Consider the following 20980-nt stretch of genomic DNA (forward strand, 5'->3'; position numbering starts at 1 on the left):
GGAAAATTTTCAGCTATATTCTAGATAAACCAAATATAAATTTCCTGTTCCTTTAAAGATCAAGTTTGCAGAGTGCAATTTATTTAATTTTTTTTTATATTTATAACAACATTAAGGTTTTGCAAATTGGTGGAAAATAGGGGAATGTTTAGAAAATATGGGCAAATTTTAGGTATATTCTAAACGAAGTATGAGCACTGTGTTCCTTGCACTTTCAAAAATCACAATTCCCAAGTACCAGCCCGAAATCGTCATCGGATTTTCCTAGAGCATTTTGACGTTTTATCAATCACGAGCTGCCAGAGCTGTCACTTTCATTAGGCCGCAAGTTGCACGGCTTTTTCTGGCTTGATGGATGAATTCTGGAAGTCTGTAACACGAGACCGTGGCTCGGGGGGTGGGAATACCGCGCGTCACTCCGCGCATGGGGGCTGATCGCGTTGTTTATGAGATTTTTATGGAGACGACACGCTCTACACGCACATATGTATGGAAAAACGTGCACCCTCCCGCGATAAACCGGATAATAAAATGTCGAGCAATCAGCAACCCCCGATTTTTTCCATCCTCCCTCTCTTTCTCTTTTTCTCTCGAGTATTCATAATTAGAGAATCGTGAATTTTCTTCCTCTCCCCCTCGAGAAAGATCCTCGATGATCGATCATTTTTCCTACAAACCTGTTGAATTCGTTCCAATCATATATGTGTTTTAGTATACCACAGTTAGATAGTTAGGTTGTTAATCGTTAGCCTTATCAGAGGTTTAGCTCGTTTTCTTAATTTATAGCTGCAAGAAATTAAGAGGGCGATAAAATAATTCCCAAGGATTAATTGTATAATAGCTTTTCGCGAATTGATCAATCGTATTAGATACACGCGATAGTATTTCATGTTTTAATTGAAGATTCTCGTACGTTTATGAACCGCTTTGATAGCATCGTGTCTGATACTCTTGGAGACCATTTGTAATTAGGAGCAATATTTATGACGTCTATTAAGAAACATGACTAGTCGAACATTTAAGATAGTATCTTATATTAAACGATTAAAGATTTATTAATATAGCTATTTTCTAATGGACGACAATTGTTTCTTTATATGGTACTTCGAACCATTATTTCAAGAAGTATTGATTGAAAAATAATGTATTGCTCCTAACGATGCTATTTCATTTTATATCAAACATTGCCATTTTTATTATTTTCACATGATAATGATCCCTCATATTTCTATTCTCTCCCATGGCAAATTGCTATTCCTTTTTCTTTTTTTTTGGGAAGAAGTAAGAGAAATGGCGTAATCAGGGTAATAGGTGACTAGTATGCTTTAGAAGCGGTTCCCACAATAAAAGGCACACGTGAGCTCGTTGTGGGGTATGGGACGTAGCTTTTTTTTACGGGGTATCCCTTACACGTCGGATCGACTCTCGTCAACGTCTCGTATTGCTTGGCACGGAGGATTAAACCGTCAAGCTGTTGAACGCGCGACTTCGAACAGACATGCTTCGTCAAATTTTCGACGTTACGTCCCCTTCATTTCATAAAAAGAGTTCGGGATTAGTATGATTAAACTCTCATACGAAGGATAATACAGGGATATACCGTCAATTAGCAGGATTAAATATTTTGTTTTGATAGTTTATCCGATGTTTCAACAAGAATATTACAATTATTTAAAGAATATATTTATTTAACCAAATTACGATGCCTACAAGAAAATCGTAGAATGACGTTACAGTTGCAAATTAAAAAATCTATGATCTATGATCAACCGATTACAAATAGCTATCTACCAAACTCCACTCCTACTATATATCGATGCAACAAGAATTAGGGCCAACAAAAAATTCTAGAACAGTTCTAGAGAACCAAATTCAAAACTCGTGATCGATGAATAAAAAGCGGTCGATTCCAAATGACTATTCTCCAGAGAGTCGGCATCTACAAAGACTGACAGGATCAGCGAAATACAATGAAAGACTAACAAAAAAGTACAACAACAGTTCTAAAGATTGAAATTTAAAAATGCGCATTTACCCACCAAATCCAAAGATTCAAGAAGGGAAATCTTTATAGCCCTCGAAAGCACGATTAACAAGGTAAAAAAGAAATCAATTCCAAATCACTATTCTCCAAAGTCCACTTCAACAAGGACTCGCAGGAAGCAGTCAAATAATCCCCCGTGCCGAATTTCAAAGCCTATAGGTACTCTCTCTCTCTCTCTCTCTCTCTCTCTCTCTCTCTCTCTCTCTCTCTCTATCTGACTATATAACATCGCGCAAGTGGAGACTCGAAAAATCTGACGTGTCCCGAATCTCGCTTAATTAATAGCCTTATAGGAGCGTGAGGGGCGCCGTGTTGCCCGAAGGACCCTCTGCGCGTTGCTCGCAGGACTGGTCTGCAAATGGGGGCACGTGCAGGCCACGTGTCGGTAAGAGGATATCCGTCCGTGCTACCCTAAGCGACCGCCTTCAAGGGAAAAAGACGGAACGAGGGGGCACTGGCTTCGTTCGTTCGCTGGTCTCAGGTGCTCTCTGCCTCCTTCTTCGTCTTCGGTTTGCGGCGTTCCTCTTCTTCAACGTGCGCGCACCGTGTAATCCCGGACAGGGGGAGAATGGGCCGAAAATAAAAGAAGGGAGCCACTCGTGTTGCCGCCGCTTCGATGCTCTCGCGCATGTACGCGGGACCGACGATCCTCCGTCGAGTCCGATTTTTACAGCTTGATTGATTTTTTGAGATGACCTGGCGATGCTTGGTTGATGATGGCTACGATGATTATAACAGAGTATTCGAGAGATTATAGCTGCGAACGGGTCGTTAGAACGAATTGTATTGCGGTTGATGTCCTGTTTCCAGCTTACGAGTGATTGCAATTAAAGGTAGTTGGTAATTTGGAAAAATTCGAGTGTTATTAATTAAATTTGTTCATAGTGTATTATAAGAGAAACACCGACAAATACAGGGTGTCGCAGGGTTTAACAGCTAAATTTTGTCAGTATATTCTACAGGCATAATCCAGGAAAAAATTTGATTCAAAGTTAATAGAAAGTTTTATTAAAAAGTTACGATAAAAATACAGCAGAAAACAATGAATGGTTCAGAAACTTCAAATCGATAATCATCGATGTTTAGAACGCTAAACTCCAACATCGTAAATTTACCAATGATTCCTCTGTTTGTTTATCTACACAGATTGAGCCTAACTCGGAAACTTCAACACGCCACGCACGCCTACAACTATTCAAATTTCATGTCCAGCGATTCAATATACCCAACCGACAACTGGAAAACCTCCAGGGAACAAAGGATACTTTCTACTTTTCAAAAACGGACTGACCACTTTGGAGAATCGACGAAAAATCCTGTAATCCTTGCGGTGTCCATTGATCAGCACGCGTTTCCCATCCACCTCTATGTTCATAGAACGACGTGGATTTCCGCCAAGGCACAATGACGGCGAAACATTTTTCAGCAGGCCTAGAAGAGACCGACGAACGAAGAAATAGGCCCTTCTTTCATTGTAACGTGGTTGTCGAACGTGCATGTGTAACCAGTCCGGTTTTGGTCATTCATCGTTCTCTGGTGACTCTGTGCTAGGCTTGGACGCGTGCTTGTGGGCGAGACACGATCCACGACAATGAGCACAATGAGCACGGGGTGGACCGTTTAGGGCTGCATCCCCTCGAGCTTTGTGAAAAACGACCGCCCCCGATCGAAATTGCCGCATTTCTCGGGCCTTGCTCTCCTTTATGATCTCTCTATCCTGGTGCACCCCGGGTCACCCTCTCTTGTGTCGTTTCCTTGTCGCCGACTGAGTCTCGTGCTGAGATCAGACGGTCTCGTTAGCGCGGTTTAACTCTCGTTTTCTGACCATTTGATCTCTGTTTGGCTTTCGTCTACAAACTGAAGTACATGAATAGATCAATAAGGTTATTAGGTAGTTTTAAGTTGTATTTGTAGAAATTGTAATTTGGCTTTGTGAAATTGGAAATGTTGTCAGTTTGTCGTGAAACACACAGAGAGGCCTGGTGTGTCTAACTTTTTGTAGGTAATTGTCTTCTTTCACTTCGTGGGTCAATTATATATATATATAAATATATAAAATGTATAATGCGTAAAAGGAGGGATTTTCTATACTACTCTTCGTTGATTTATGTATTAAAAATTTATTTCAATAAAAGCAATACTAACGACATACAACAATATGTACAATGTCCGGTGTACGCAAAGTTAAACATTCGAAATATTCTCCAGTAGAAATAAAAATTTGATGGAAAGAAATTCAAGGATGAAATTCTAGTTGTCCACGAACAATTGATTTGTAAATCTTTTATTCAGACATCAATTATTAATTTTTTTGGGCCACCGATATTCATCATGCAATCTCGCGTCTATTTCCAATTTCGTCTCTCCCGTCATTTCCTCTTAGAATTCGAAACAAGAATGCGAAAAGCGCGTCAGCGAACGACACAATGCTATTCGCTCTTGCGAGCACGCTTAGAATTGGAAAAAAGTCTGAGGGGCTGAAGGGGCTTGGTTTCAGCTCAGCCGCGGTCTTTGACTCTACTCGGTATATGCATATACCCAGAAGAAAATGTCGACGCGGCAGAAGAGGAAGCGGAAGGGTTGCGCGGCGTCGTCCGCCAGCTGGAAACGCGGATTCCGGGTCAAAGAGTGGAAAGCTTTCCTATTTCGTTCGCGTGCCAACGTTGCACGTTGTTTTCACTGAAAAATCCACTTTCACGAACGCGAGTTGAAGGAAACGCTTGGGCTGTTCGTTTCGAGCACTGCCTTTTCTTTCTCTTTTTTCATTTCTTTCTTGATCCCTCTTGCTTGCTTTTATTCTACGCGGGCTGTTCGCCTTTTCTTCAACGGCGGCCTCCCCGAGCACACGAACCTCTGTCCATGGAAACAGAAGTCGCGAAACGGATTTTCACGGCGAGAGATCGCGTTGCGCCTCGCTCGTTTCCCACCGATTATGCTACTCACGAGCTTTCGTGCTCGTTGAATATTTCGACGTGAATCACCGTCGAAACAGTTTTCTCTAACTCAGAGAACGAAAACAGACGTCACCACAAGCAAAAGTTGGTCAAGGTTCGCCGTTCGTCTTTGATTCTCTTCTGTTTCTACCTGCCGTTGCAACGAACAATGAAACGCGCGTATAATGTTGCACTGTTTTCGCGACTTTGCCTTTGAGACGTTTTTCTATGAAAGAGAACTGAATCGTGCGACATTTGCAAGGTTCCTTGTTATATTCTTTGAATATAGAAGCTTAATCCTGCGAATAGTGTCCCTGTACGAGTAAGTAACATCATGTTAAGTTCATGTTTCAATATTTATCAAAATCTTCTGTCCGGAAGATGATCATTATGCATACATACGTATGTAATAACCCAACAATGCTACAATTCTAATTATAAATTTGTATGTAAATACATAAATTTATAATGGACGTTATATGTTATGAATATTCTAAATTTGTATACCAACGACAGAATTAAAAAGAAGAACAAAGATTGAAGACCACGAAATATAGCGATCATTAAGATTTACCAGCCCCAACCTTCGTCATCCCTTCTTTTCCTAAACAAGTCGTTACAACGTTCATTGCAGAATATCAATAACACCATTACGTCTTAACATGAGCCACCATGGTGATCGGTCAATTTATTCGCAAGCGTAACAAATAAACCAGTAGGGGATTTCCCGGGACGCGTTCTAACGCTCCATAGAGACGTGGTATTGTGAACCTATCAATGAACGAACACAAATTTTAACAGTTCATCCGGTTACGTTGATCCCGAAGGTATAAGCGGTTTCACGGCACGACCCCCGAAATGCAAGGTTTCCTTGAGCTTCTATAGGGCTTTCATGGGTCTCGTCGAGTCCCACTCATGGGGGGTTCTCAACGGGCGGGGCCCCATTCTCCGCGGGGCGCCGCTCTTTATTGTACCGTCACTGCGTGTTTAGTACTCACGCGTCAAGTTAACAGCACCCCTCCCCTTCTCACCTTTCTTTCTTTTCTTTTGTCTCTTTCGTTTCTATATTTTTTCGACGATCTCTTTCCCTGTATTCCGCGTTTCAACTACCACGGCTTCTCTATTGCGATCAAGAATTTCTCAGAGCATTCCAATAATCGCCAACTGTTTCTTTATACTGTTAAGTATGGTCTCGGGTTTGTATGTTTTTGTTATATGTTACTTGGACTGATTGAGAAAGAGCCTGAGAAGGTTAAAGGGATTTTTACAAGATTTTTGTTATAGGGGTAGTTTAGAAGAGGGTTGGCTTCGGTTAATCAATCTAGTTCTTTGATATTGAGATTATGCGAGATTCTTGAAAGAGAAACAGATCAATGCTTTTAGTTCTAAGACATTTCTACATTTGCTTATCCTTTACCTATAATTTAATGACTAGTGTTTAATTTCTTAAAAATAACCATAAATTACACAGTAAATTTTAGAAGGTAGTACATGCAGTGTATTACTGTCGCCTGTTTTTCAATCTGTGAAGTTGAGTTGGTGAAAGCTAGGAATAGAAACGTGAATTTTCATGATTCACTGCTTTGCAAGACTTGATGGGTTGTTTAAAGAACACTTTTGTCTTAAGCTGAATGCTGACCACTCGTTTTTGTGAAAAGCGTCTCGTTAGTTGGTTCTATTAAAATTTAACAGACACCATTCTTCTGTAATTAAAGCTTAGAATTGATCGTTACAGTACAGATTCGTTTTACTACTTAAATAGCATATTGACATATCTATCATAACATGCAATCCTATAAATTCTGGCATATTTTAATTTCTCATTAGCGCGTTTACATCTTTATTCATAAGTAACGATAGAAATCAGAAGCAGTTAAATCTAACGAATAAGATAGATGTGGCAATAAATTATATTTTAATTCGTTGATTTTTGCTATGAAAAGAATATTTTTACAAAGGAGTGTTTTATTTTGGTGAAAGATTAATCTCAGTCCTCTGTGTCGTAGTTGTTCACATGAATAACGAAAATCGTTCATAAACTGCCACTGGATTAAGTTATAAATTGATCGTTTCGATTATGTTGATAGTTCTAGTGTTAAATGAACGATCCTAATAGCACGGTCATTCTCACGCAATTATGGAACAGTCAGACGACATGCCGGACGAACGGACCATCGGCGACGTATTCGCGAATTCCATCACTCGACGACGTTATCTGCGGCAACAGCAGCGGTTTCCGTCTACGTTGCAGACGAAACCGGTTCCTTTTTATGACGGAATATCGGACGGACGGTCGTCGTTCGGTTTCAGCTGGTCGCTCGTCCTGTCTCTTCTCTCTTTCTCTCTCTTTCTTTTCTCCTATCTGACCACGTCTGTGTTAGCCTGTTCCATCGCTGAAACCTGTCGTTTTTTCAGAGAGACGCAACACTGCGAACAGGAGGAAGGAGGCGTTGAGCTCGAGACGAAGGAAATACGATGAAAACCAAACGGTTTTTCTTGTACTTTTTCGTTTGAGGTTGACCCTCTCCGAAGAATCCGGGTTAAGAGTCTTGTAACATGAATCGATAATGTTGCGTCGAATGGAGGATGCGATTGAAATTAGGCGAAATATATTACTAGAAAATTTAAGTTTCATATTAGTGAAGGAAACTTCAAATAGTTTCATATTTGGTTACACACATATACCGGGTCGGTAGATCTCGTATTAAGGAGACAACAATGTTTCTTCTGTAATTATACTGTCACGTAGATACACGTACTTCCGGTTCGTGGTCAAAGGTGAGGTCTGTAACACTCGTATAGTCACAAAACTTTCACACTTCTAGTTTTTTCCGCTTTCTACTAAGACATTATGTTTTATCTACGTAAAAGATCACGAAGAATACTACTAAATTCACTTTTTTTTTTTGAAACACCAAATATGAGTCATACATAGCTTAAAAAAGATGATACTCTCACTATGAAAAGCTTTATTTGAAGTAACAATATTTATTTGAGTGCACTTGCTGTTTTGTTTCTTATCCTAAAGCTTTCTGTTAAAAGATACAAATTTGAAAATACTTACGATAGTTGCTTACGATAACGTCATTTAAAATCTAAACAAAATAATTAAATCGATGAGTCATATATGTCGGTGAAAGTGTTAGACACGAAAAGGGTTGACGTATCAAATAAAAAAACAAAGGATACAATGTATCTATCGTGGACACCAGTTCGACACAAGACGATTATTGCGTAGCGACAGGAAAATCCCGACCAAAAAGTTCCAGGAGACGAATATAATGACGAACAATGCTGTATAGAAAAAGCATCGACGTGGGGCAAAAAGACGAAGGCCGCCAGTGTCCCGTCGAATCGACTTTCCAAAGAGCGAAATAAAAAAAGAGAACCGAGACCTTCTGAAGATTGCGGAAAGCCGGATGCAACCGGTCGCTCAATTTAACTTGTGAATTCCTCTCGAATTTTTCGATGGAATTGCGCTGTACGTTTTTCAAAACGCGCCCTTTTGTGGCGACGCATTCGTGATGAAAAAATTGTAGTTAAACGACAATCGCGGTTAAAGGCGTCGCGTGACGAGAGGCAACGTGTAAATTGGTTGTTCATGCAAATGCCAGATGGTTGAGCGGATCGTTGGGCGAACAATTACGACATCTTTTTTCGTCTCGAAATATACTCAAAACGAGGGTAATGGCCCAGTGTGGACAGCCAACTTTCAATTTTGACATGGAAACGAGGTGTCTAGGGTTTTCAGGTGTTTAAAGTACTTCTAAAGTACTTCTTGCTTTGATCTTGGCCACTTCCGCTCGGATAATGGACTCCTTGACAGCAGAAACATACTTTTTACGTCTTACTTTGATTCAATACAGCCGCGGAATAAGTTATTAGAAACTAGTAAATTAGCGAAATATTTACACGAAGTTATCATTCTTCACGATCCAACATTATTATCTCTTTCACGGGAACAATCATTCGATCGACAACGAACGTTCACCATTTCCATTCCTACATCCCCGATACATTCATTTCCGCGGTGACATAACAAAACGGCAAAGAACCCAGCCGTCCGAGGCACCAATTTAAAGCGTCTGTTCTACGAAACCACATATACGTAGAAGGCTACGCCACTGTGTACCGCAGCGGAGCCGCTGTTCTCTCGTGCAGACGGTTCTCTGGAGCAGGAGCGCGGCGTGGAGCAAAGTAGTCGTGGTGCTCGAGACAAGGTCTGACCAGACAGAATTGCAGAACAGACAAGGAAAGACAGTATCGGGTTTCGTGTAGGGGTGTGGCCTGTCGTTCCACTGCTGACCTGGGAGGGGGTGCCAGTGGGCGGTTCTTCGTGGAACCGTGTCCGCCCCACCTTGTGACGCGGTGGTTTTCACGGTTCCACCGCGATGCGGCGCTGCCTCTGGCTGGAACCAGTTGCAGCTGTGCCGGTTCCCTCACTCCGCATCGCGGCTTCGGCTCGGTAGACGGGTCTGTATTTACCGTGGCGCAGCGTGCTCGCGCGAATCTCGTTTTCTGGCGTCGTTCCTCTCGACGTGTCGTCGCCGTGGCCGTGGTCGTGGTCGTTGGATCTCGTCGTTCCTTTGTACCACACGGGGCACATGCGCCATGAAACGTGTCTGACGCGTGTCCGGTCGTCCACTCGAAGGAGCACGAACTGAGATCGATCACCAAACTGTCGATGCTCCAAGGACACCAGGACGGTGGTAGTATTCGAGTGCAGGTGCGCGGACTAGCCGGGTGTTATTTCGTCGCGCGTTTCTCCGACTACCCTAGTGCTTGTGAACCATTTGGTTCGATATGGAACCAGGAATTCCGCGACAAGGTTCTAGGACTGCGCCCCGTCGCCCCAACTCGTCGCGTCGATAAACGACTGTCCGTTGCGTCCATAGTGATTGTGTATCAGTGAGGGGTGTACTTTCTTCTCCGGGGTAACGTGACTGTCTGCTCGGTGTTTCCGTACTGTTACACCGTGTCTTCGCTTTTAATAGAGCAGAATTAGCTGCTGGATTCTCGGAGTGATTCTTTTTCAGCGAAATGTGCCCGCGAGGGCGTGCGTTACCCACTCACCAGACAGCGATTATCAGTTCTCTCCTGGACTTTCCTTTCATATTCGATATATAAAAAAATTGATACAAGTCCGGGGAAAAGAGCAGCGCGGAGGTGTCAGTGACGTTTTTGAGTGCGGAAAAAATTGCCGAACCAAGGAAAGTAGAGGGTGAAGCGAGCTTGACGGTGGTGGAGAAAGAAGAAGAGGAGGCAAAAGAAGGGAACCTGCGCAGCGGACGCCATCTCCGCGTTATCGGCAAGCGGATCCCCCGGGTCTCCCCCCCAAGCAGCTTCGGCGTCGCGCACCCTCGGCGGGAACTACCCCGCGACAGCAGCCACCCTGATGGGAGTGTATGAGGAGCGCGCCCCTCCTACCACCGGCATGCACTGGGTGAGTGTCATCCCTCTATTCCCTCGGTTCTTTGCTTATTGGCCGTGTACGCACCACGAAACCGTCGAGAGGGGCTCCCGGTCCTTTGTCACGCAGGCCTCGATGATCTGTGGATGATGATCCTTACCTCGATCCTTTGATCTCCACCGAGTTTGCAACTCTTGCAACTTGACACTTGCACCTGGAGCAGAGCTTTTTTTAAAATGTTACAAGAGGGGAGAGGATCGCAATTTGGTTCTTTGGTTACTTTCGAGCGACCTACATTCCGAAATTATTACATTTTCGGGAGTTGTAACAGACATTTTTCCATAATTCTTATTAGGTTTATCAGGTTTCTGTTAAGTAGGTTTCTTTCAACTGGCTGAAATTCCGGAATTACAGTCATATTTTCTGCGAGTTGGAATTGGGTGCTTTTAAATAGTTCTATCCCACAAACTTGAAAAATCTAGATTTCTGTCAACGTGCCCCGATACGACGATCTTTTTCTTCAAAATATCATAGTCTATTTCCTAAGTATCTGTCAACTCCCGTATGACAGATTTTTTACGAAAAACACATTAATCCACGTTCTAGGATCGCTCGAAACGTCCAATCTCCAAGATTCTAAATTCTCAGGCTCGACAAACTAATTAAAACCTCTCGTTGCGAGGGATAAGGGAGCCGCTCGATGGCGGCTGTCGGTGTCCGGTTGTAGCTGTTAATGGAAACAAATCCTAGCTGGATAATTCGATCCAACGATTTTATTGCCGGCGATTCCGTAATTGGAATATTGCTGGGCGAACGAGTCGCCGACGAGCCCCGACGCTTATCAGCGACGCAACGGTTGATATATTCGCCGGCCGTGGCGCGGAACGGGTTTCAGGGATTCTCGACGACGTTGTAGATCGCCGCCGACAGAAAAAATCCCGTCTCGACGACAGACCTGCGTGCGTACACGAACCACGGGTTTGACGGATCGCCACGAAGCTTGTGAATTTTTCGGGTGTCACCGGTGTAATGGATCGCGACACGCGAACCCGAGTCGCGCCCCCGATTTGTTAATTGATTCCCCTGGCTGAAAGGGGTTGCAGATTTCGATCGGTTAAAAGGTATACATTTTTCTTTCTCCTTGTCATTGTTCGAGAAGGGTTGATATTGCGTGAACTCTTTAGACAGAGATTTTTCTTTGGTCCATTGCTGAAAGCGATTACCATTTTTAGTGGATCGAAGGGAAATGTTAAACACTGATCTCGTTTCTTTATATTTTTTATACGATATTATTTAATCCTGTTGTGTTCTTTGGGTTATTCTCGTTTTATTAATTTTTCTTATTTTCCGTGGATTTTTATTGAATTTTTTCATAAAAAGAGATTCTTACGTTCGTTTACGTTCATTTCGTTTCGTTTGACGTAGTTATTTCTTGGTTGGCCATGCTTTTCGAGAAAATCCTGTACGTATACTCGTGTTTTAGCAACGCAAGTTAATTTTCGAAAGAGAAATCGAAATTCCTCTGCTTCGTGATATTTACTACGAACATTTCACGAAACCGTTTTGGTCATGAAGGAAATCATGTCGGATTAAACGGCGGAACGTGGATGCTCGTGATTTTTAGCGCCGACGTTCGTTTTCCATTGCACGATGGTTCGAACGGTGTCGAGCAATGTACGATCAGCGAAACCGGCGTTCATCTTCAAGGAATGTTAATTCCGTTTTAAACGACTGTTGAATGGCTGTGCCGTTAACGGGTACACCTTGTAAACAAACGTAATTGATTGTTCGGTGTCACCACGATGGCCGCTAATTGAACCGATGCATTAACTCGTGGCTACGCCGACGAAACGAGCTGGATGTAAAACGCATGCCATCGCTTACAAATCCTTCTCTTTTCCCTTTATTTTCGCTGATTCCACCGAAATTGAGTGTTAATCGATATAAACCGTTTCAAACGAGAGTTCAATCGACTTTCATTATTTTCTTTCTCTTTCGTTCGATTAACTTGTGTTCGCGGAAACTTTTCCCAGAATTAATTTCTGATCTTTTTAAGTTACTTTGTTGTATCGTTTCAATGTATATACATATTTGGAAATATTTTAGTAATACAAGTAAGAAAGTAATACATATCGTAGAAATTGAACATAAATTATTTTTAGTGTAGATCGATAATGTATAGTCGAGGAAAAAGATTGACTTCCATTTTTTATCAAATTATATTAACGCTGTAATATACGTTATATTAAGATTTATTTGCTTTCTTGTTTGTCTCGTGATAAACATTATGTTAATTATATATACCTTATGTTAATTTTATATTCTTACTTTGTTCAGACTCCGTATAAATGCTCGGAAATTCTTATTACATCAGAATGTGAATTTTTTAAATTATACGTATCGTTCCTCCTTTTCACGCCCCTATATCTACTTACAAAAAGCTACTATAAAAATCCACCAAAAATTCCATGAGAATTTTCTCAAACAAAACTATCTCTCCATTGTTCACGGAATTATTCACGACGAAGTATATTTCATTATCTTCCTGATCATTCCTGTAAACCATATTTCATGGCGTCGTGTGCTGTTTTTTTTTTTTTTTTTTTTTAAAGAACATACAAGTTTACAAATCGTGAGATACGTCATTCACAATTATTCTGTAATTTTTATTCATTTAATTTGACGGTTATTCTTCGAAATTTTTACAACGAAAACCATTGAAAGGAACACGACGTAAATAATTTGTTTACCAAAGAATCAGCGGTTGATTAAAGCGTATCGTATAAGAGGCGCCGTGCGTTAAATGTCCCAGTCTCCTTATAGCGACGCGATTATTTTATCGCATGAAACGCAAAACGGGGCGCGGGAATGGCGCGCCGTTTTCGTGGCGGCGACGAGTGGCCAGCGCAATTGAATCACACAAGAGTCAAACTGATCGTCTCAACCGAGGTTAATCGTTTAGCTTTTGCTGAGTTGACGCGTTTATCGTACATCGATTACACATTTTTGCGTATTTATGAAAAATTTAATCGTATATTCCATTACCTGCCAAAATAAAAGATTGTTACGGAAAACAGAGTCGATCAGGTTGGCTTTCAACTGGCTTAATTTTCTCAGTTTCTTCGTTGCGCAACCCGAGATTTTCCAACGCTCCTTTGTGACCGCGTGCACGATCGAATAATTCATCTCGCGACAGGGGCCGCGACTGCGGTGAAAATAAATAACAATTTCCGCGACAACTGCGTGAATTACGAGTTCGGGTCTACGACGGATTTTTCAGACGTTTCGTATGCTTGACGGGAGTTATTCGTCGGGTTGAGCAGACATTCTTGCTACTGGAACAATGTTGACTTCGTGGTTAGAGGTGGTTTTAAGACAGAGTTGCATTATAACGTGATTGAATTATAGTTGAGTCGAAACTTGCAAGTTACAGAACGTTTTCTTTCATACCACGATTAATGTTACGCTCTTTGGTAATTTTTGACACAAATTTTCTTTCTATTAAAATATTTCTTAAATTTAAGGAGAACACGAAAGAATCGTTAATATGTCAAAGTTTCTTTTGAAACATTTAAAAGTCCTTGTACGTTGTTGAAATGTAAGTGGTGATATAAGAATCTAAAATCTGAAGCAATGTTAAGATAATTAAGATCGGAGGAATTAAAGGGGAAGCTTAATACTTTCGAATATTTCGAAGATTACAGATTTTAAGAGTGAAATTTACATCTTCTTCCCTATCGAACTCAGTTTCTCGATGTTATCCTTCCACCTATATATTTCCTCCTACTGGCGTAATTCGACAGGAATCTTCTTCCAAAAGCTCAGAAGATATCGACGTTAATTTATTTTACGTCTGCTCTGAAATTTTCTGAAAGTAACCTGCGCTTAAACTGTTCCACATTCTCTTTCTCGGCTTCGATTCCTTTCAAACCCACTCAGACCTTCTTAAATTATTCCAAACCTTCGTTCAAATCATTGAGACAACTATGTACATATATAATCATTAAACCATTGTTCGAAGACTGATGTTCAAAGCAAAATAATCATTATGATATACACATTGCGATATGATATAAATAGTCATTATGATAATATGATTAGTATTGTTATCAAAATATGAATATACATAAACATCAGTGGCGCACAAGTGGTGATTCAACAAACAAGCTTTCATCGATTCTGACCTGTAGTCGGTCGATTGAAATCCATTCGTTGAAACTGATATTGGTGGAACGCATCTAATCAGCGTCACACGGATTTGGCGTCGTTTAGTCTCTGGACGTTTTCGATCTTTTTCTATGCTCGCAGCCGGACGCGTGCGTCAGCATGGAGCCGGCCGAAGAGAGTGTGATTATTGTAACTTCGATGAGATAAGCGCGACGTGGCACGAACGTGTCTGTCCGTGATAGTGGTCCGTTTGTGTCGAGCGTAATTTATTGGCCGGGCCTGTTGAGATATATCCGCCACGAAGCGGCGGCGGTCATCGCGGGACGAACGTTTAATAAATCCGCGCCGTGCTCCATCTTTTGTCATTTATTTAGGTACGGACTGGAGGCGATATGCTTTTGCCTATCGTGGCTCGCGAAACTGTCCTCCAGAGTGACACGTTCGTCTCTTGGCAAAAATTTGCCAGTTCTTCAGCGTTTCTTTAACTTTTCGGCGAAATTTGAGGAAACGGAATTGCTCGTAATTCTGTTTCGTGATTGTGCTTTAAACACGAACACTTAATACTTTCCAAATATTTTGTTTAGAATTGATTATATAGGAAAACGTTATAAAGGAATATGAATTTTTTAGTGAAATTTAGTGGAACGGAATTCCCCTTCTTCTTTTTGATTCTTATTCGTACGTAAGAAATGTAACGAAATGAATTTCCTATCACACGTTAGAAGATAAAGATTTTTATTCGTCATGCGTTTGAATTTCGGTGAATCATCGAATAAGGGATCACCAAGTAAAAGAACGAATAAATAGACATTTATGAAGTAGAGCTTGGTTCTAGGTGGCTAATTTATTGCACAGGAACTTGTTAATATCCTAACAGCCTGTACACTGGCGGTTCTCGGAATAAAAAACACGTTGGGTAGAATAGATCTTTTAATCGCGATTCCTAAATTAATTCGTTCCACTATGCTCTTTCCGTCGTAAGAACGTATGATTTATATTCGACGAACAGGAAATTCGTTTCCCACTGGCAGTTTTACAGCTTCTAGGAAAATTTCTCTTTGTTTTCACTTTTTGTCCATCGTCAAACGTTCCGATTTTCACTCTTGCTGACAACTCGAAAACATAGTTGTCTCATTGATTGTTCCATTTTCTTTAAATACTCGACGAGACCCTTTCAAAATTCCCGAATACATCAAAGTCACGAATAGTCGCAAGAAGATTGAATCTGTCCGTTTGTGTTTCTTCGAATGCATCATCTGTCGGTCGGACATTTCGCAAAATTTTCAAACGATCCTCGTTGCGGTACGTCGAAACGTTTACTCATGCTTTCAGCGGGCCGATCACGGTTTTGAATGTGATTAATAGCGGTCGAATCGGGCGTCGCGTCGTTGGCAGACGAAGACGCGATCTGAATTTTCCCGGAACGCGAAGTGGCCACAGAGGGAGGGAAAGCGGTATCTCGGGGTCGGGTCGCGATTCTTGGCCTGCTCGGCGTGCCGCCGTTCTGTGTCCCCGGTATCTCGTCTCGTTTTAGTATTTAAATAACTGTTTTCTCATCTCTTACTTCAAGTACTCTTGCACCTCTTTGCTTTGCCAGGCAGTTGCGAGATTCCTTTTCTTTCATATCCCTATTTTTTCTTAGAATAATGTAAAAAGAAAAATTGTCTATGTGAATAAAACTCCGGTTGGTTAATTGTAAATAACGTTGAAAATATACAGAGATTATACGATTGATGAAGAATTTTAGCATACTTTTATTTATACAGTAGCGTTCTCTCTTTTATTTTGTCTCAGTGGAAACGATACAAAAAAAAAAACAATTTTCATCTGGTCAATTTTGCGTAGTAGCATCAATGAAATACAAAAGATTAAGATTTTCTAAAAGATAGGAGTTAATTGTCTTTATTTTCTACCCATGCGTAAATGATGTGAAAAAAGAAACTTCTTTGATTGTTAGTAGTTATTAATCACGTTCATTTGGATTGACATCGGGCAAGGAAGAAATCTAGCGGAACTTTTGTTCTAAATACACACGTCGCAGGAAACATAAGATCATTGTAGACGTAACATTGAAACGAGCGATGAAATTATCCGAGCGTCGTTAAATCAAAATCTTCTTCGCAAACATCGTACCAGAAGAAAATAAAACTGAACACGTAGTATGATAATACGATATTTCTACGCAGTTGAGATCACCGATTTCCTGGAACAATCGTCAAAATTCATAATTTCTCAATTATCGTTACGTATTCTTTGCCTCACTGCAAACGAGTCGCTTCCCTCGGATCTCTATAGTCCTGGCGATTGTGCAATGACGCACCGGATGTGACGCAAGGACGATAATATTCGTCTCTATATTTTTCCATTTTTTCAATCTCTTTTTTTATTTCCACAGAATATCGTAGTATCGTTCGATCAAGTAGATTTCTCGCTCTCGATCTTTTATCACTCTGATTCGGTTTTGATTCTTCGTCATTTTTGTCATTAAGAAATTGTTTAATCGCGTGGAATTGGTCGGGAAAATTCGAGGTCGACAATATGTGATTTCGTTCGGTGTCGTGATTCATAAAATTTGCAAAACGCAGGTTTCCGCATCGCAATCACATGCAAAAGCGCGATACGTTTAATATTCATGGCGATCAAGTCGTGCTAGAAATTCGTGAAAATTCGAACGGATTGATAGTCGAACTCGTTTCATAATATGTACAGATTAAAAATAATTAGAAATGATAATTTCTTTTTGTTGAATGAAAACAGTGTTTCTGTACGATAACGTGGGAGGTCGAAGATTGAAGTTGGGTCGGTTAAGTTTCTCGAGCGGAAGAATTTACATGACATTTTATCGAACTTGAAATTAGAATTTTTTATATTTACATATACATGACACGCGACGTAATTGAAAGAAGCGAAACAATAATTTCAACATCGTGTCGAGAACAACTATCTCGATTTCACAAAAAAGTACGTATCTTATATCAAGTAAAAAACATTAGTTTTTTTGCGTCATTTTTAATATAATTAATCCTTACATTCGCAAGTAATCTGTCGTCCATTACCAACAGTTTAATAATAAAATCTAAAATTCCACATGAAATTAAAAGTTAAAAGCAAAATAAGAATAAGAAAATAGAAAATAAACACTGAATAGTGGTAAAAGTACCATCGACGATTATGTACCATTTTCTATCATTCACCTTTAAAATCCTGCTCTCATCAAATCCTCGTAAAATACACCGATACTGTTTAAGACCAGTCTCTGATCCAAAGGGGTTGAATCTATATTTAGAGCTCGACTGGTGGCTTCTTCCTTCGAAAACACCTTCCTTCTTTATTCCTTTTTCTCGTTTTTTGTTTCTCTCAGTTGGCTGTCGTCGTAGCAGCCGAATAACCGAGGTGGCACAGTAGCACACGAACAGCCACGATCCAATATTTTTGTCCGGTCGCGAGTAGCTCGAGGTCCGGCCGGTTGGTAGCCGGTCGCCGCGGAGAAGTGCAGATAGCGAGCAGTTTATCGGTTCTCTGCGGTGTTAAGCGTCGCCCACGCGTTTTAAGAGAAACCACAAGCTGCAGCCCGTCCGCCGAGTGGACGAGGCTGTTTATTGTTATCACTATCATGGCTGGCCAAGGGAAGCTGATACGCGGCCAACACGGGACGCGCGTGTTTATAGAATCGACAGAGCGAGAGAGAAATGGGACAAAGAGAGATGCCAGATTCGGACTGCGAGCGAATTTCCTGGTTTGATTTTTTTGTGGTCTCGCTTTTAGTATCGATGATAGGACATGCTGAGAATTCTTGGCATTGGAGCTTGAGGATTTCGGAAATTTGGAAGTTGAAAAAATTGAGAGGATATGTTACAAAATTTATAGTTGCGATAATGGTGACAGTTTTCTGAAGATGTTCGCAATTAGTAATTTATTGCTTTTAATACTATTTCTAGTAATTAATAATTTATTATGGTTTTTAATATAATGTAAATATGGATAATAGGAGATGCTGAGCAAAATAGAATCTGAAAATTGTGGACCTTAAAAATTTGAATCGTGGCTTGGAAGTATATAAATTCCAGATTCGTCATTGAGTATCTCCTTTAACACATTCGTGGCTGATAAATTTGTAGAAATAAAACTATTGTCCTTTCTACAGAGTCTAACATTGATACGTTAACTGTTCTATTTGATCATACCTTATGTATACGCTAATGTATTGATAAAAGTAAATTGGTCTATTTATAACACTTATAATATTTCAAAATCAACAAGATCAAGGATCATGCTTTTTCTTCTACACGTCTTTACTCAGTTTTTACTCAGGCCAAATGCATTGTCCATGTTCGCCGTTCAAATCGTTTTTCCTTTCAAAACAGCGATTCTATTCGTTGCTCCTAAGCTTTTCGTAATGACTCGCAAGAGTGATAAAGAAATGGTGAATTTCGCGTTTCTTTTTGTCCCGAAAAATGATTAAGCACCGGAGCCGTCAAGGAGGCGACGCGGCGAGAGATCGTCCACAATAAATTTTACCAGCTCTCCTATTCCTACCGTATTCGGACCGTATGGTCCTTGGAACTTTTCCCGCGCGAAACCGACTCGTTTCTCATCCTCCTTACAGAACGACTGCAGACTCCATTCGATTTGAGATCCATTTTCCCATGGTTAAGTCTCCAGTCTCCAGTTAACTTCCCCGTCTGGAAACAGGCAGCTCGGCGTTTTCCAAACGAGGGGAACGATCGTAGAAAAATTCTCGGCTCGAGTCGTGTCTGATTCATACTGATGACTTCTCGTAAATCATACGAGATCGTGTCGCGCTACAAAAAGAATCACGCTCCAATTACCCCATTCCTTGTTCGCGAACAGACGGAGGAAACAGCCTCTGGGAAGAAAGTGTTTGGGAAGAAAGATTTTATAGGTTCCACGAGAACGTGGTTGTTCAATAAAAATTTCCAACTCGACCTAGTATTTTCTATCTAATGGACCAGCGTATCTCTGCTTTGATAACTCGTTAACGGCTCGACGCAAGTTACCCCGACGCGAAACAGATGAATCATCGATTACTTATCAATCTGAAAGTCACGGCGCGAACTTAATACATCGTGTTATCTTGGTGTGCACGCGGTCCATGCGTCTGTTTGCCCTAGAAAAATTAATGAAACAAAAGGAAAAAGAAAAAAGATACGGAAAGAGGAAAAGTAAAGTAACAGACGAAAGAAAAGATACAAAAGTAGATGTACACGGCGACCAATGTAATCGACAGTCGATATCTCGGCAGTAGTTCGGAGAGGCTGTCGCACAATCGAACGACCGTCGAGCGGCATTTCTGGCGGCATTCTACTGGCTTTTCGTGCCGGCATCCCGACGGATTCCGCGCTCGTTATTTACTTCACGTTTCGTGAAAATGAAAAAGGCGGAGTCTTGTGCAAGTTAGAGCCACGGTGAAAGTCTGTTTTACAGTCCGAGCACCCGGCCGCCTGTGGCAGGTCCACTCTCGAGATGGATAAGGATCTCGCGAAGCAGAGTGAAGATCGATCGACCGGTCGTGCCGTTTCGTGGGAAATTTATAGGATGCCCGTATCGATCTCTCGTCTGTTCGCGCGAGCTACTCGCCGGTTGTCGCGTTCGCTCTTACGAAATCGACCATCGGGCAAATTCTGGAAATGGAACTCGTTCAGCTTCTATAACCAACCGGAATGCATTTGGCGTCGTTGAAATTTTCCAATACGAAATTTTTCAGTGAAGCATCGCTGATTGATCTCACGGCGAAAGGAGGAAAATGAAGCTATTGATCTGATATTTAGGATAACCATGGAATTTCATGAAAGCAGAGTTCTGCGATTGGAATTGAAAAATCTCTGGTACGTGGTTTGTAGTGATAACCGATAATAATGGAATTCATTGGTTGATAGAAATTTTCCAATGAAATACAGATGGTTGACCTTTCCATGGTGAAGGCAACGAAACGAGGATGCTCCTTTTGCACTTAGAATAATCAATGGAGTTTCTGAGAACAGAGTCTAGGATTGGGATTAGTAGACTGGCAAAGGACTAAATCTACGATACATCACAATCTGCGGTGTTAATTCTCAATTAACTCTTATGAATGGTTGCTATTAGTGTTAATCATATACTATATATCCATTCTTTGTTCCTATTCTTTATATCACACTGTGTCGAGTTCACACAATCGTTAACATACTTCATAAATCTTGCGATTGTACACTGCTTTAAAGAATGAGAGCGTTGTTCTTCCTGTTCACCTACTCTTCCTATAATCCTCAATATATAATCAATCCTTTCTTATTGTCGAAGCTGACGAAAGATCCGTATATTATTTATAATTCTAACTGTTGCAACGGTGGAAACGGTTCGAAATTTAGGTTAGGTTACGATCCAAGAAGATATTCTAGTATGATCGCATACCAAAACGGGATTCAG

General features: G+C 41.0%; 1 protein-coding gene across 2 annotated transcripts in view; it reads left to right on the plus strand.

Moving 5' to 3' along the window:
* The first annotated feature begins 9409 nt into the window (after nucleotides 1–9409).
* Nucleotides 9410–20980, plus strand: part of LOC138178248 (protein apterous-like) — a 55769-nt gene continuing 44198 nt past the window's right edge. For both annotated transcript variants that reach the window (XM_069109907.1, XM_069109908.1), the window contains exon 1: nucleotides 9410–10420. In XM_069109907.1, coding sequence (XP_068966008.1) covers nucleotides 10373–10420 — 48 coding nt within the window. In that variant the 5' untranslated portion in view covers nucleotides 9410–10372. The remainder of the gene's footprint in view (nucleotides 10421–20980) is intronic.

This window comes from Bombus flavifrons, chromosome 3 (assembly GCF_040668555.2).
Source record: "Bombus flavifrons isolate JBK064 chromosome 3, iyBomFlav1_principal, whole genome shotgun sequence".
Taxonomy (NCBI): Eukaryota; Metazoa; Arthropoda; class Insecta; order Hymenoptera; family Apidae; genus Bombus; species Bombus flavifrons.